At 49.7% G+C, this 14,731-nt stretch overlaps 6 protein-coding genes across 6 annotated transcripts; 2 read left to right on the forward strand and 4 right to left on the reverse strand.

Moving 5' to 3' along the window:
- Positions 1 to 3,292: 3,292 nt before the first annotated feature.
- Positions 3,293 to 4,087, forward strand: Pmar_PMAR001633 (hypothetical protein; the record flags this gene model as incomplete). Its single annotated transcript, XM_002788169.1, has 1 exon — positions 3,293 to 4,087. One exon carries the CDS (start codon positions 3,293 to 3,295, stop codon positions 4,085 to 4,087), a length of 795 nt encoding a protein of 264 aa, XP_002788215.1.
- Positions 4,088 to 4,392: 305 nt separating this feature from the next.
- Positions 4,393 to 5,798, forward strand: Pmar_PMAR001634 (hypothetical protein; the record flags this gene model as incomplete). Its single annotated transcript, XM_002788170.1, has 2 exons — positions 4,393 to 4,996; positions 5,755 to 5,798. The coding sequence occupies 2 exons, from the start codon at positions 4,393 to 4,395 to the stop codon at positions 5,796 to 5,798; spliced, it is 648 nt and encodes a 215-aa protein (XP_002788216.1).
- Positions 5,799 to 5,934: 136 nt separating this feature from the next.
- On the reverse strand, positions 5,935 to 6,946 carry Pmar_PMAR001635 (gag/pol/env polyprotein, putative; the record flags this gene model as incomplete). The annotated part of the gene is made up of 3 exons (XM_002788171.1): positions 5,935 to 5,943; positions 6,014 to 6,428; positions 6,552 to 6,946. The coding sequence occupies 3 exons, from the start codon at positions 6,944 to 6,946 to the stop codon at positions 5,935 to 5,937; spliced, it is 819 nt and encodes a 272-aa protein (XP_002788217.1).
- A 97-nt stretch (positions 6,947 to 7,043) lies between these two features.
- On the reverse strand, positions 7,044 to 7,601 carry Pmar_PMAR001636 (hypothetical protein; the record flags this gene model as incomplete). The annotated part of the gene is made up of 1 exon (XM_002788172.1): positions 7,044 to 7,601. One exon carries the CDS (start codon positions 7,599 to 7,601, stop codon positions 7,044 to 7,046), a length of 558 nt encoding a protein of 185 aa, XP_002788218.1.
- A 422-nt stretch (positions 7,602 to 8,023) lies between these two features.
- On the reverse strand, positions 8,024 to 8,536 carry Pmar_PMAR001637 (hypothetical protein; the record flags this gene model as incomplete). The annotated part of the gene is made up of 1 exon (XM_002788173.1): positions 8,024 to 8,536. One exon carries the CDS (start codon positions 8,534 to 8,536, stop codon positions 8,024 to 8,026), a length of 513 nt encoding a protein of 170 aa, XP_002788219.1.
- Positions 8,537 to 13,656: 5,120 nt separating this feature from the next.
- On the reverse strand, positions 13,657 to 14,379 carry Pmar_PMAR001638 (hypothetical protein; the record flags this gene model as incomplete). The annotated part of the gene is made up of 1 exon (XM_002788174.1): positions 13,657 to 14,379. One exon carries the CDS (start codon positions 14,377 to 14,379, stop codon positions 13,657 to 13,659), a length of 723 nt encoding a protein of 240 aa, XP_002788220.1.
- Positions 14,380 to 14,731: the final 352 nt, after the last annotated feature.

Raw genomic sequence — 14,731 nt, forward strand, 5'->3', positions numbered from 1 at the left:
TCCGGATGTCTGAGGTACGACCCTCTTTTTGTAATAGCTCCAACAGCTTATCACGTTCAGAGATATTCGGGCAACCCACTCCAACACCTTGAGCAAGCTGAAAAATATCAGTTCGAATGCCTTTCTTCCTTATTATAGCCTTAACGTCGTTCACCTTGATAACGGGCAGATCAGCCTGGTAGGAAAGATCTCCTCTCTTTTATCAACGAGATCATCATTAGCCATGGGCCATTTCTTGTCCATAAAAATAACAACAGAGTCCTTGGAGGTAGACTTTAACTCTCTCAAAGCTGACGTTCATTCCTTAGCCTCGAAGGCGGTGGAGGGGAAAGAAGTTCATCATCATCATTTTCATCACTATAATCACACCAACTTCCCGATCCGCCCTTAGGCGGATGCCTCACTAGTCTGAGTTGTGCGCCAGTCTTATTGCCAGATTCCATTGCCAGGGCTGAGCCAGTCTTCTCAGGGCTAGCAGCCTCAACAAAAGACTTCGTCCTATTCCTCACTTCCGCAGTGCTTGAGGAAGAACTCGAGTAGATACCTTCATTCTGAGTGGTCGCACCGTCTAGAACAGCCTCAAGTTGCCCGACCGTCTCAATGAGGGCCACATTTTCAGCTTCAAACTGATCAATACAATGTTTGAACTCAGACGAACGTATGGTTAATTCAGTGACCAGCGAATGAAGTATATTCGCAGTAACAGAGCTAATCTTGCCGTGCTCAATGTTTTTGTCAAACAGTCCTCTGCATGCTCTTATAATGTCAAGGAAGCTTGTCACCTTCCATGGCATATCCGACAAGCCAGTTTTATGATAAACCTTTTATCTCTCAAAGCTCCTGGTCCGAGCTTCTTGATCGCCACCATAGCATCCGGAGTTGGTCAATTCATCATCATCAGTATCCGGAAGTGGTCTCTTCCACTGCTGCACGATGTCAGGAGGACGACGAGCGGCGGGGGAGGGAGGGGGGCATAGAAAAAGCGAATTGAACTACCTTGAGTGGATGTTGTGGATGTTGTTAATGTGGTGAATGTTGTCCATGTTGTGAATGCTGTTGTTTTCGTTGTTTTCGCTGTCGTTGTTGTTCTTGTTGTCGTTGTACTCTCGCTCCTTCTCAAATGCGGAGTTCCAGCTTCTCTAGACTCAGTTCGATGCGGCCAGTCCGCTCACGGAGTCAGGTTCGGTTCTTACTTCACCTCTCTCTCCAGTTCAGTCGTGTTATTCCTACATGGTCAAACGACAATCTTCGTCTCGCGCCTCTTCTCCTCCCATACCGTCCAAGTCTACTAAATCGGTCGAATCGCCTTCTGCATCCAGATCTATCTTGCACCGCATCAAGCACCACTCTCCACATGCTACTTCAGCTGATGCTACTGCTACACCCCCCTCTCAAACTGAGGTCCACCAGCCTTTCGACTCGCCGGACTCTAACGATTTCGATCATCATACTCTCAACCTCCCTGAGAGTCATATTCCTGCTCTTAGAGCAGTGCTCTACCTCGTGCTAACAACCTGTGCTAAACCTCCCGATGATTTTCGTTCTCATGTTCACGAATTTCAGCTACCTTCAACGGTGTCATCCTGTCCATCTCTTCGAGTTCCCGGTCACCTGGTCCCCGATTTTGGAAAGGAATGCGAACTTTCTTCTTTCCTCAATCGGCCTTGGCATGACTTCCTGCTTTCTAGCTGGAGTCGTATTAAAAACATCACTCCTTCTAACCCCCAATCTCTGGGCGCTCTTAGCACGGCTCTCATGGCCGCCATGGGTCTTATCAACCGCCTCTCCTTGAGCGGTCTCATTGATCTTATAGCCGGTATATGCTTCATGGGCTCCTTGATAGATCTCCGTTTCGGCAGAGATGGCACCTCACGTTGTCGTTGTGGACTGGATTGCCTCCTTGTCGAGCTTTGCGCAGCTATAACTGACGGACGTATCCCAGATTGTTCACTACGTTCTCCCACCAATCAACCATTTCCTCTGCTCGAGTCTATCTTAACCAGATTCTCCGGCTTCGTACCTCCTCCTCCCGCCTTCGCGACCTCTGCGCAAGGTAAAGGCAAAGGCAAAGGTTCCGTGGTCAAACCCTATTCTACCTCCTCTCCTACTACCGATTCTGCTACTACATCTGATATCAAACAACAATGATCTATTGTCATCCTTCTTTCCAGAAGCATTCCATTGACCCCTTGTTCATCACATTATGTCTCAATCAACATACTCATCTATCTCACTTCTTATCTGAGTCCATTTGATCATCGTTCCGAGTTGTTCCAATCTCTTACGGTGATGATACTATCTCTTTTCTGATCTCAACTCTCAGTAGTTCACACTTCCTCATGTCCGAACCAACCTCTCCCCCTCCTCTGAAACGTGCTCGTCGTGGCACTCGCAGCTGCAGACGCAGTCTCTTTCGTAGACTCAACAAAGCTCTCATCGCACATCATCTCTGCAACCTTCTAGAAATCGCTATTGAAGATGATCTCTTCATTCTTCGACCTACGTCAAACGATCAAGTCCTTTATGGATACCCTTTCGAGGGGAGCTCGAAGCATCTATTTCAAACACTCCAGAGGGTTGACGACTCCTCTCTCTCTTCTCCTTCGGATGTGCTCACTTGGGCTACCCAGACCTCCTTCTCTACCAGAGGCTCTCCTATCCTCCCTACTGTGCTATTGGGTACTTTGGCTATACATTCAATGCTATCGGAATCAGAACTCATTCTACTGCGTGCACACAATACATCGGTACTCTCAAACTTACTGGGGGACTCTCCTTCGTCAACGTCACAGGCCCCTACTTTCCCCAAGCTTGATCATTGGAAACTCCGTAATATAGATACCCTCATCAAGCTCTCTCGATTTAGGGGTACATCGATAGTTGCCAATTTGGAACGTGGCTTTAACCTCTGCGGCAACATCTCTGACGGTGGGTTGTTCACCGCTTCAAAACATCCTAAGGTCGCCTCCATCGACCCTTCGGCTCTGTCTACTACCAGACCAGCAGTGAATCGTTTGATAAGGTATCTCCAAGGACCCATCAGTCATGATCCGGAGCTGAGATCAGCCGTCTGCGCAGATGTTGTTTCAGAAGCTTCTCTCGGTCGAGCTGTCGGTCCTCTTCCTGCCACTTCTCAGAAGTGACTTCTGTCATCTCTACACAGCACCCATATTTCATCTTCCTTATATTCGGGATACGTCAATCAGACAAGATCCGCCTCATCTCCAACTACTCATATACCAACAACTCTCTGTGTCTGAATGCTTCTGCCAGTCTCTCGCACAAGGTTAGTATGCCTCGTATGACCCATCTCGCCGAGATAGCTCGTCGTCTAGGATCCTCACTCAAGCTTATTACCAAGCTTGACCATGAGAGTGCCTATCGTCAGCTCAGAATTACTAAAGAAGATCAGCTGCGCGCACTAGGACTCCATCTGGATGATCAACAGCTTCCAAAAATCGTTAAGCCTCTCAACAACATCCTCGGCTTAGAGGTTCATCTGGAACATGGAGGGCTACTACCGGCACGGCGAGAAAAACTACTTGCAGATCTACTCTTGGCACAACACCAGCATCTTAGCATCACGTCCAAGTTCGCTGGACGTCTATCCTTCGCCTGTGACTCCCTCTTCGGGCGTGTGGGTCGTGCCTATGTTCGAACTATCATTCGTTATTCCCGAGGTCTTCCTATCGATTCTGCCCTCTTGAACACCTCACTCCGTACCCTATACTCATTGTTCAACACAGCTTCGAGGCCAAGAGATCTGGTTTATGAACTCTCTATCGCCCCACATCCGGTTCTAGCTTTCGCCGACGCTACAGGATCGGGCGGTCTCGGTGTCGTCCTATTCGACAAATCTCAAGACAGTCTAGCCTTTGGTTTCACGAAATTTCCCAAGGCTAAATCCCCCCACATCAACTCCTTGGAACTCTTAGCCGCCGATTTAGCTCTCAGCTCGGCGGCCAGGTGGCGCCTCGGCTCAGACATCATACTCTTCACCAACAACACAGTAGCTTCAGTGGTAGTGTTGTCAACACTACCACTGAAGCTATCATTTGTCGTGGGTCAAGCTATTCTCTCTCCTTGAGCCAAGCTATTGCTAATATTTGGTTACATATTGCATCCTTGGGCATAACCCACATATTCGTGACTCGCATATCCTCCTCATTGAATCCCGCTGACTGTGTTAGTCGAGGTGACTTTACAACTCCTTCGATTAGAAGAGCAAAAAGGCTACCTCTCATCACGCCTACTTGGTGCGATTCTTGAGCTATACAGTTCTACTTACATTTTACATTGTAACCTTTCATATGGTCTCCCATCGTCGCTCACCATTTGCTCGACTCTCGTCAGAAATCGTGTTCACTATTTCATGCTTCTCCGCAGTCATTCATGTCATCCGACTCCTTCACTTTTGACCTAACCAACATCGCTGCGCGGGTTCTCGACCACCCCGAAAAGCTTCTCAGCAGACTCAACGACGACCACATCAATTCTTGGCCCTTATTCGCTTCATGGCTCCCCACAGACCTCTTACCCGGAACTCGACTAAAACTCAACCTCCTCAAGGCCTGTCCTGAGATCCGAGCGCGTCTCTTCACGTTGAACCACAACGTCTTCCAGGATAAGTTTAATCTCCCAATTCGTCATCATCTTGCTTCCGCAACCTGGAGATCATACTCTTCGGTTATCACCAAATATCTTCAATGGCACTGGTCACAATTCCCTCACATTCCAGCTCTTCCTGCGTCCGCATCGTCCGTTCGTCACTTTGTGACCAATACATCAGGTCACTCATACTACCTGGCTTTAAAGAAGATCCACCATATCCTCGAACTTCCCGTGTTCTTTGACGACGATCTCACTCACGCCATCAGCAAAGATCAACATTTACTTCATCGTGACTGCGTCCACGACAAGGCTTTTCTCAAGCTCCACCAACTGAACGATCTAGTTCAGATCGCTCAGTTGCATAACCATCATGTCTTCGCTGCATGTGGTATCTTGGGTTACTCGTTTAGCCTGCATCTCCCTTCTGAGCTACTCAATTCCGAGAACCGGTTCATTTCGGTTACTCCAAACTCCTGCACCATCACCCTGAGGAAGCGTAAAAACGAGCGTCGACCAATTCGACTACGCCGAAAATGCAAATGCTCCACCTGGGGTGCTCATCTTTGCCCTGTCAGAGCTGCTCGCCCACTCCTCACGTCCACATCTACTCTCGCCCCCTCAACCTTCAACAATCTCCTCAAGCGGTTTGTCTCACAGACCACTATCTCTCATCCGTTGTTCTTTTCTTTTCACTCTCTGAGACGTGGTCGGACTGACGACCTCTTCCATTTAAATGTCCCCCACAATGTCTGGATGCTTCCGGTGGTTGGAGAAACCCTCGCACAAAGCTCTACTATATTGATCGTTTCCACAATCCCTCTCAAATATAATCATTACCTAACCACTTATGTACACATGCCCATGTTGGGTTCTTGTAACAGGAGTCAATACAACTCCCATCACAGTGTGATGATCACACCTTGCATGGGGTAACCTCTTCCACTCTCATCTCTCACACCGCGTTGGGGACTCCGATTCGAGTGTCGAGGTCTGACGAGGCTGATGGCCCTCCTCGCTCCCCAACGTTGTGATTAAATGGAGATTCATCATCTTCATCGGACCTCGAACCGATTGTATGCTCGATCACACGAAGTTGTGAGCGTGTACCTCCCTCTAACTCATACTCTGACTAGAGTGACTCAGGTGAACTCAACGACCTCGGTGATGACATTGGTTATGATAAGTAGATAATCTCCACGAAGTGTTCTACTTCGCTCTATGAAAAAAGGGGAAAAGCTATGCGTTTGCGTGCCGCGTGGTGCGGTCCGCTGCACGCATGAACAACAACAATGCTTGGTGGTATCATCAAACTGAGTATACAGCTTAGGTGAGCTGGGAGAATACACAGCGGCACATAATAGTGTTGAACGACATGGCACAACTCGCCTGGGAGGTGGTCCACTTGAATGGCCTCCCCTTCTCCAAGAGGGCGTACAGGCTTCAGATACCCTATCACCCCCAGGGCAGATCTCAACTCCGCCCTATCTCTGGGGGCTCTGAGACCCCGGAGTTTGGCCACTGGTTCGTCTCTCGCTCGCCAGCCTTCCCGCGTAATCTGTAACCCCAGGAAGTCCACAGATCCTCCCGGTCCTTGGCACTTCTCTGGCTGTATCTCGACCCCATGTCGTCGGAGAGCCTCAACTATGAGGTCTCTAGCCCGACACGCCGATTTGGTACTCTCAGCGCAGATGGTGATGTCGTCAGCGTAGGTCAAGACCAGGACGCCGGGAGGGAGCTGGATCTCGTTGAGGGCGCCCCGTACGAAGTTCTCCCAGAAGTAAGGGCTTGTGCAGAGTCCTTGTGGTAGAACCTTCCACCTGAATCGCACACCATTCAGAATACCCCCTAGGAACCTTCGACTGCTCGGTACCAAGGGTACGGAATGAAATACGTTGTTCACATCCAGACAGATGAAAGCTGAGCACCCACGAGGAACCGACCCTAGGATGTCAGGCAAAGAAGTTCTAGGGGCGTAGGTGTGGATTCTGCTGTTTACCTCCCTGAGATCGTTCAGGATGCGATAGGTACCGTTAGGTTTCTTCTTGAGGAAGGTCGGGGAATACCATTGCATGGGGTCATCATCCTCTACAACTTCTATCCAGCCCTTGGCCAAGGCTTCCTGAAGCACTTCAGTGGCCGCCTCACGTTTCTCGGGAGGAAGCGAGAAGTACCGAGCTCGGACTGGGGGGTGTGCACGGGTGACCTCCACGTGAGCTGTAAAGGGATTTACAGACTCCGCTTCTTTCAGGGCTGCCGCGCTTCCGAGCTGGATCGAGTGGTCCGCCACAGAAGGTTTGGCGCAATCAATTTCCATATCGAGTTGGAATCCCAACATTCTCAGGCTATCATTTCCTAGGATAACCTCAGCCTCCCCGGGAACGCTGTTCACGCAGAAGGCTTGCAACGGGAGCACTCCTCCTGCGGTCTTCACTTCAAAGATCACCGGGTGGCCAACTGCCGCTGATCTTGGCTGCCTTTCGGCTACGATCAACGCGGGTTTCAGGCGCTACGAGGCCTCTTCGAACCAGTGTCAGTTGGCTTCCCGAGTCAACCATCGCCTTGAAGAGTGCTCCACTTGTGGCCTCGAGGTCGATGTAGATAAGATCATTGGGGCCGTCTCGTTCTGCTCGCTGGCCGAGGGTCTTGGGGTAGCTTATGGCCGTCGCCGAGATAGGCTGGGGTTCGACGCCCTCCGATAAGTCGGAATCCGAGTCGATCAAGCCCGTAATAGTATTGATGGCCGCCACAGGGTCATCGGCCGAGGGAGCTCTCGTCTCATCGCTCCTTGTAGCTCCAGTATCCTCGCCTTTCTTAGCAGGTCTCGGTCTTTTATCCGGACAGTCTCTTTGTAGGTGGCTCTTACGGTTGCACCCGAAACATCGCCCTTCTGCTAGACATCTCAGTTGAGTGGTAGTATATCTTTTACCAGCCGCCCCCCGCTTTGGTCGTGGAGGGTGGTTATCCTCTGGTTTGGGCTCCTCAGCCTTCATGCCGATTGCCGATGTATGGCTTCCTCGACTCGACGGTCCGAGATCTTCAGGAAAATGCTGGTCGACATCTTGCATCCATTCTGGGCCGCGTACTATAGTGCTCGCTCGCAAACTTGTAGGGCCGAGATGGTTTTGAGCTTCGGTCTTGCTGAGTAGCTTCAGCTTGTAACCTGATTCCCGAGCCTCCAACAGAGTGGCCTTGAAGCTTTTATAGTCAGGAGTGGCGTTGATTTGAGCCCATTTCGGAAGTAGTAGTTGTCACCACGCCGGTATTACGAGGAGAGCGGATAGGATTCTGTCTCGGCGCTTTTCCCATGGGAAGGAAGCTCCTTCTTCGGACAGGATAAGCCATAGAGAGTATTCTCGCTGAAGCAGCGATTCCAATGGCTCTTTGGTCTGGAACTTCAACGTACCCCACATCATCATCGGCGAAAGCGATGACTCATCGCTTTCGCTAGGGACACAGGAGATTTGGTTATTTTCCGGACCCGCCCCAATAGGTCGTCATGCCACTTTTGGATGATGGCGTTGTAGTTGAGGAAGTCGTTCTTGAATGCCTCTTTGGTTGGTTTGTTAGCTGTCGATAGGTTGACTCTAGTCCACTTGGACCAGTCCATCAGATCCTCTCTCCCTTCGTGAGCAGTGGTACTGCAGATGTCCAGCAGGCCCTCGCGTAGGGACAGGGTGGCCTGTGGTGGCGCCACAGTGAGCCACACGAGCATTCTGATCGTCGGCCCAGCCTGCGTCAGTGAGAGGGCCCTCTCCATGGAGTCCATCCAATCGGTATTCTTTTGGAGGTTCACCACCGGAACATCTCGGTCGGCCCCTATGGACCCCTCAGCACATGATAGATGCCACGACTTCAGGAACTCGAGTGTGTTCGCTCCGAGGACTTCCCCGAGCTGCCCACCAGGCCCTGAGCAGCTGATAGCCATATACTTGTCCCGATACCCACCAAGACCTCGAACAAACGTAGGGTACTCATCCTGACGGCCACGTCGATAGGGGGTGGCTTAGAATCAGCCTCATCATGGTCGGTCTGAGGCGCTAGGGCCTCATGGATCAGCTGGTCCGCAGTCGCTTGTCCTGGGTGAGTTTTGCCGACTACACCGAGGGAGGTTACATAGGGAATGCCAATGGTCGGGAACGATGAAATCCCGCCTGCCTGTGTCACTTCATCAGAGGTACCCCTGCTTCTTGAAGATGTCGCCCTAGTTCCGACGGCACTCAGTAGGCCCATTTCAGCAGAAGCCCCACGGTGGGCGCCAATTGTACCTCCCTCTAGCTCATACTCTGACTGGAGTGACTCAGGTGAACTCAATGACCTCGGTGATGACATTGGTTATGATAAGTAGGTAATCTCCACGAAGTGTTCTACTTCGCTCTATGGAGAACGGGGAAAAGCTATGCGTTTGCGTGCCGCGTGGTGCGGTCCGCTGCACGCATGAACAACAACAATGCTTGGTGGTTTCATCAAACTGAGTATACAGCTTAGGTGAGCTGGGAGAATACACAGCGGCACATAGTAGTGTTGAACGACATGGCACAGAGCGTCATACCATTTCGAGATTGTGAGGGCGAGCGCTAAAAATAAGCCGGCACGCACGCACTATACTGGGGTCTCCCCCTCGAAGGGATGGCGATAATATGCCTCCGTGTTCCAACTTCTTGCCCCTCCCACCACACCCGGGACTCCCATTCGACGAGGCTGATGGCCCTCCTCGCTCCCCAACCGTTGGGGCCCAACGTTGTGATTAAATGGAGATTCATCATCCTCACCGGGTCTCGAACCGATTTTATATCTCCAGAGGAAATCATTGCTAGTAATTGATATCTTCAGAGTCCAGCTGTTCGCAGTTGCAAAAGTTGCTCTTAGTTGGACAACCCTCTCCGTTCGGCACTGTCTGTGAAAGTGGTTTTCTGTGATGGACAACTCGATACCGGAAAATACATCCGATGAAGAGAACAGCAACGGACTACCGAATAGCATACTATGCTAAGCATAGTACGGATGGATCAAGATATTCGTCCATCGTCCGATACGTTTACGCCACCCGCGGTTCGACCGAGTACCACTACAGTGAACTTCGCATCAACAGGTGTGAACTTTCTCAACATAGTGGTAACGATCGACCACTGAGTTCAGGTGTTTTGGTTGCGAACATATTGCTAGATATTCCTCGAGACTGAACAAAGCTCGAGCCTTCGCTCGCGACATGCTACCAAACTTTTTCAGGAAGAGGTGGTTGACCTTCCTGGCTGTCGTGATGAAGGCATCGCCGTTGATCTCAGAAGCTCATCAAGCTCACTGGTAACCAGTGACTGGTTAGCCCATTCGAATTCGGTCGTCGCGATTCCCTATCGGAGATCCCCATCCGTGGCGGTGTTTATAATTCGAGCTCCGGCGACTCGACTAGAGCGGAGATCATAGAGCTATTGTTTGGGCCTTCCGTGTCCCGCACATCAGCATGGTTGTATACCAAAAACAACAGCGCTCTTGCCGAGGTTTTGGCCACTGATCACGACATGATAGTTTCGGATGAGTTCTCTATGCCATCGCCTTATTCTCAGATGTTTTTTCTCCGTCAGGTTGAGCCTATGCACCCTCATTTCTCGGCGAGGAATTCTCGCAGTCATCGAACTGACTTCCACGATAGGGTAAGTCAGGGTAATCGGATCTGCCTGGAAATGAAATTCGTGCTGCAAGTCGATCTGCTGAGTTAACCTTGAGCAGGCTATAAGGTATAGCCTCTATCATACAGACATTTACTCGGTCAATAAGGGTAGCTATGCCTCCGGACTACATTATTCACGAATCAACTCAGTGGATAGGGGCAGCAGTGCCCTCGGACTACATGGTCATTTTCTCAATTCGAGTGACTTCTGTTCGTCAGACAGTTGGTTGGGAGTGTGTGAGAGGACCAAATACTGTGAACCCAAAGCCCGAACCCTCGCCGGGTCTTACCTTGGCCCATGTTTCCTGACATATGTTAGTGTCCCCCAAACTCGATCACACAAACAACGATGCGTCACCTACTTGAAACGAGATCCTCACTGTCGCAGGGAGGAGACATGTCCGATTATTCGACAGAACTTTCAGAAGACTCTTTCCACTAGGAACATTCTTCGACGTAACATCCTCATCAATGAGAGTCACTCACACCAAGTTAACATTACAAGCTCCGACAGCTAGGTTATCGTTCGAGAATGAACTCAACGGAAGGCCAATTGAGAAAGCACTACCACAAAGTCTAAGAAACACACCATGCGTCCAGGAGTCATGCAGCTTCCAGAATTTGCTCAACATGGCTCCGACACTTCTTCTTCACGAAGGCCGATGAACACCAATTACCCCAGCTTTGATTTGGTGAGAGCTCAACCCGAACAGACTTAACACACCCCAGCGACGTAGACTGTGGCACGGTCATTGTGCATCGTAGCTTCATCCCGTTTCCACTCGAAGACTTATTGCGGAAACTCCTTGGCGAGTTATTTCGTACTTCAATTCAGAAAATACCCTTTGGCTCGTTGAAGTAGCTGTTCGCGGCATCTTAGTGATATTGTGAGCCACACAGTGCACCTTGTTGCATGAACAGCCCGCTGAGCATAGAAATTCACGTTCCTCATGGAAGGAAGCTTTGGTGTTGTAGAAATCGAGAAGAGCTAGAGTACCCTCGGGTGTTTTCCCCAACTCACGTCTGCCACACGGAGACGTGCTGCCACCTGTTTTAACCGGAGCATCAAAGTACTGCCCAATAAAGCTGCTGATCTGATCTGATCTTCTGAGCTCGCGAATTGCAGAGGCATATGGGCTAACGCTTTCAGACATTCGCTCGGGAGCACTACCGCCCTCTTCATTGGACGTTCTAGAGAGCTCAGTGCATTGTCCGCACTTCGCAGAACCCTATCAAAGATTTGGCTCTCTTCACGAGAAAACACTTGTCCAAGGCGAACCTGGGCAGTCGATCGCACGCCGCAAGTATATTTACGGATAGTAGATGATTGAATCTCTGCTGAGGCCGTGAAAGTTCTGATGAAAGCAATAAGGTTGTTGACTGTGACACGAATCATCGCACATATAAGACCGAATCCGCCTTCGTAGTAGCTCGCAGGTGTTCGGTATTGTTGAAATGTAGAATCCTTCAGAGACTGTGACAGAAACTCCAAACTTTCCTGCTTCTATTCAGCAGATTGTAGAAACTCTCAAGGTACGATCGACCTTTGACAGATCCCGAGGCATGTCTCGGAGAAGAAGGCGTTAGGAAAACGTGACAAAAAGCCTGTTCCAAGAGATTGACAACACTATCTGTTTACATAACTTCAGAAGCATATGCCGACCAGAGAGATGCTCAAACCAGAGTCATACCTGAGGCGTTACTGCGACCCGACGCTACTCAGCAGCAGCGGTTGGTATGGTCTCCGATCTGGAACGACGACTGATGAAATCTGCAAGGCTATTGAGACGTCCAGGCATATGTTGAAAGCATAAACGTGAAGACCAGTGAGGAACCCAACTCAAAGGCGTTCTCAAAGCTTGTGTCTTTGGAGACCAAGAAGCAAGACCCGAAACCGTTTCTGTTTTATCACAGAAAACTGAAACTGAAATATGCTATAGTTCTTGAGTCGAACACTGGGCGTCTTCTCGATCCCAATCAAACCCAAAACAGCTGCACACAGCTCCAGATAACAGATCTCAGACTCCTCCAAACCGGGATAAGCGGATCCTTCAACATCTGGATGTGCCTTGAGAATTTATTCCCACAGTAGAGGCTCGTCACAAGGGTCGATATTATACCAATAATGCTTAGTGCCATCAGTGGAGAATCCTCCGAAGCCGTACGTGCAAGCATCCGATATCAGATACCATACATCCTCCTTCGAACCAAAAAGGGGTACGGAACATGGCTTGGCCAGAGCCTCCGATATCGACTCAAGAAAATCTTAAGCAGATGCAAAAAGGCGAATACGTCAAACTTAGACGGAAACTTTAAGGAAAACCTCTTAAAGAGGTTTTCCTGGTTTAGGACGGTCAGCGGCAGCGGTCAATGCATATAAGGCACCGAGCTTGGGACGCTAATGGCGAGTCAATTGGGCACACCAAGATAGCTTCCCGGCTTACTTATCCAAATCTTTAGTCTCTACTATGTTCGATTGAAGAATGCTGGAGACCTGTAATCGATACTTCTCTCTCTTTTAAATTGAAATGCTGATCCGAGCAGAGCCAAGAACATTCTTAAAATCTAGCCCGAAACCGAGAGCACAAATATCCGGGATACTCGTCGCCAACGTTTCCGAACGGACCAGTGCACGATGATATGGTTCAGTGAATGAGGTTTGGGAAGCTCGTGTTGAGCTATATCGAGAGACTCCATCATCAGGCCAGGTGCCATTGATCATTACAACACCACAGTTGAAACCAGCAGAGAATTCGCAACAGTATGAAGTATGATCCAGATCGAGAGCACAGCTGAAAGTAAGCAGTTGTACCGACGAGCGCGTCCTAGGCCACTATTTGCGCCATTCTACACTACGCAATCTACGTGTAGACGAGCATAGCATCTCTTATCGTCGTGAAAATCGTGAAAAGTCGTGGAAATCTGAGATGGTCTAGGAAGTGTCCTCCATACCTGAACGCAACAACATCGACAGTGTTCAAGGGAAAGAAAACATACCATATTTCTCTTGTTCAATCCAATAACCCGCCACTCAATGATCATTGAAAAGGTGATGAGCCCAGCTAGGGCTCCTCGAGCTCCAATGCGGTTTGCAAGAGTGTGCTTGTTAAAAAGTTGGACAGCGCACAGCAACGCGCAGACCTGCATACAGATAAGCGATAAAAAGCAGGCTCCTGCGCACCGCATTCACGCAATATTGGGCAGAGATATGGAAAAATGAAAATAAATGATAAGCAGATGGATGTTGTAGTGAAAGCTACCCGAAATCCTCGAATTTTCCAAGACATATGTACGGTGCGTGAGACAACAGCATCGGAGCAGGGGACTCGAGCCAGACTTCGCCACGTTGGCTAGGCATAGAATCATGAAGCTGTGTAGATTCAGATTATATTCACGTCCTGCAGGTTGCCGCTGATCACATACTTGTTGTAATCTTCTAGCTGACGTGAATTGTCGCGAAAGTTGTACGTAACCAAGTAGTTCCAGCCACCTTCCACCCTTTTTATGAGGATTTCTTGTCCGGTGTAAAACTCAGAATTGGGTACATTGGAGGAGCATTTGTGAGTACATATTAGGTTTAACCCGTCGCTGTGCGCTGTACCAGTTAGACTATCCCACGAGCTCCAAGTGCTCACGTTATTAGGGAGAGTACCAGAGTCGATAGTTGCAACTTTGGCAAACACTTCAACAGGCTTTGGGCCGTAGATATTCTCACCTGGGCTTGGGTTCCACCAGAAGTCTCTGGTTTCATCACCAACACTCAGATGAGCCCAACCATACGTTCCCACTATGACATTATGCTTCACGGTACCAGGCAGGGTGGACAGATTCAGGTTCATATGCAAGCTGCCATAACGCCCACGCATGTTATTGTTAAGTATGATGCCGGCAACCTCTCTATGGACTCCATCGATTGCATATCCCTTCATGTTGTAAATGCAGGAAGGCGCTAGCATATCGGTGATGTTGCTTCCCTCCCCTGGACCAGGACCTCCATAACAACCCGGTGGATAGTCAGCAGTAATCTGGAAAGGGATATCAGGTAGTCCTAGGGCTGCTTCCATCACAGTGGCAAGCAAGAGGGAGCCGTAAGCAAGAGGCATCACGAATGAGATTTAACCTGAAGAGTTTGTTGATGGGAATTCATCGATTGTGACGCAGTCGAACGGATACACGTTCCTCTTCACGTCAACGGCACGCCCGCGGCATCATCACCGCTAAGATTACGCGTATGACCGACGTAGCGCAGATATGTCAATGCGAAGCATCTCAGCTGTGTTGCTCGAGAGAGAAGAACATTCACGAGCAGTAAGCAAAATTCCGTAGAATACCGTGTGCTCCGTCCATGTTACAACACATTGTGCTGAACACAGGGATTTCAGTATAAAATCCTGATGCTTGTTGCTTCTGTGAGGCACGCACACGCATCTGCTGGCTGGCGCCAGTTGTGCTTGC

Source organism: Perkinsus marinus (genome assembly GCF_000006405.1).
Source record: "Perkinsus marinus ATCC 50983 genomic scaffold scf_1104296928672, whole genome shotgun sequence".
Classification (NCBI taxonomy): Eukaryota; Perkinsozoa; order Perkinsida; family Perkinsidae; genus Perkinsus; species Perkinsus marinus.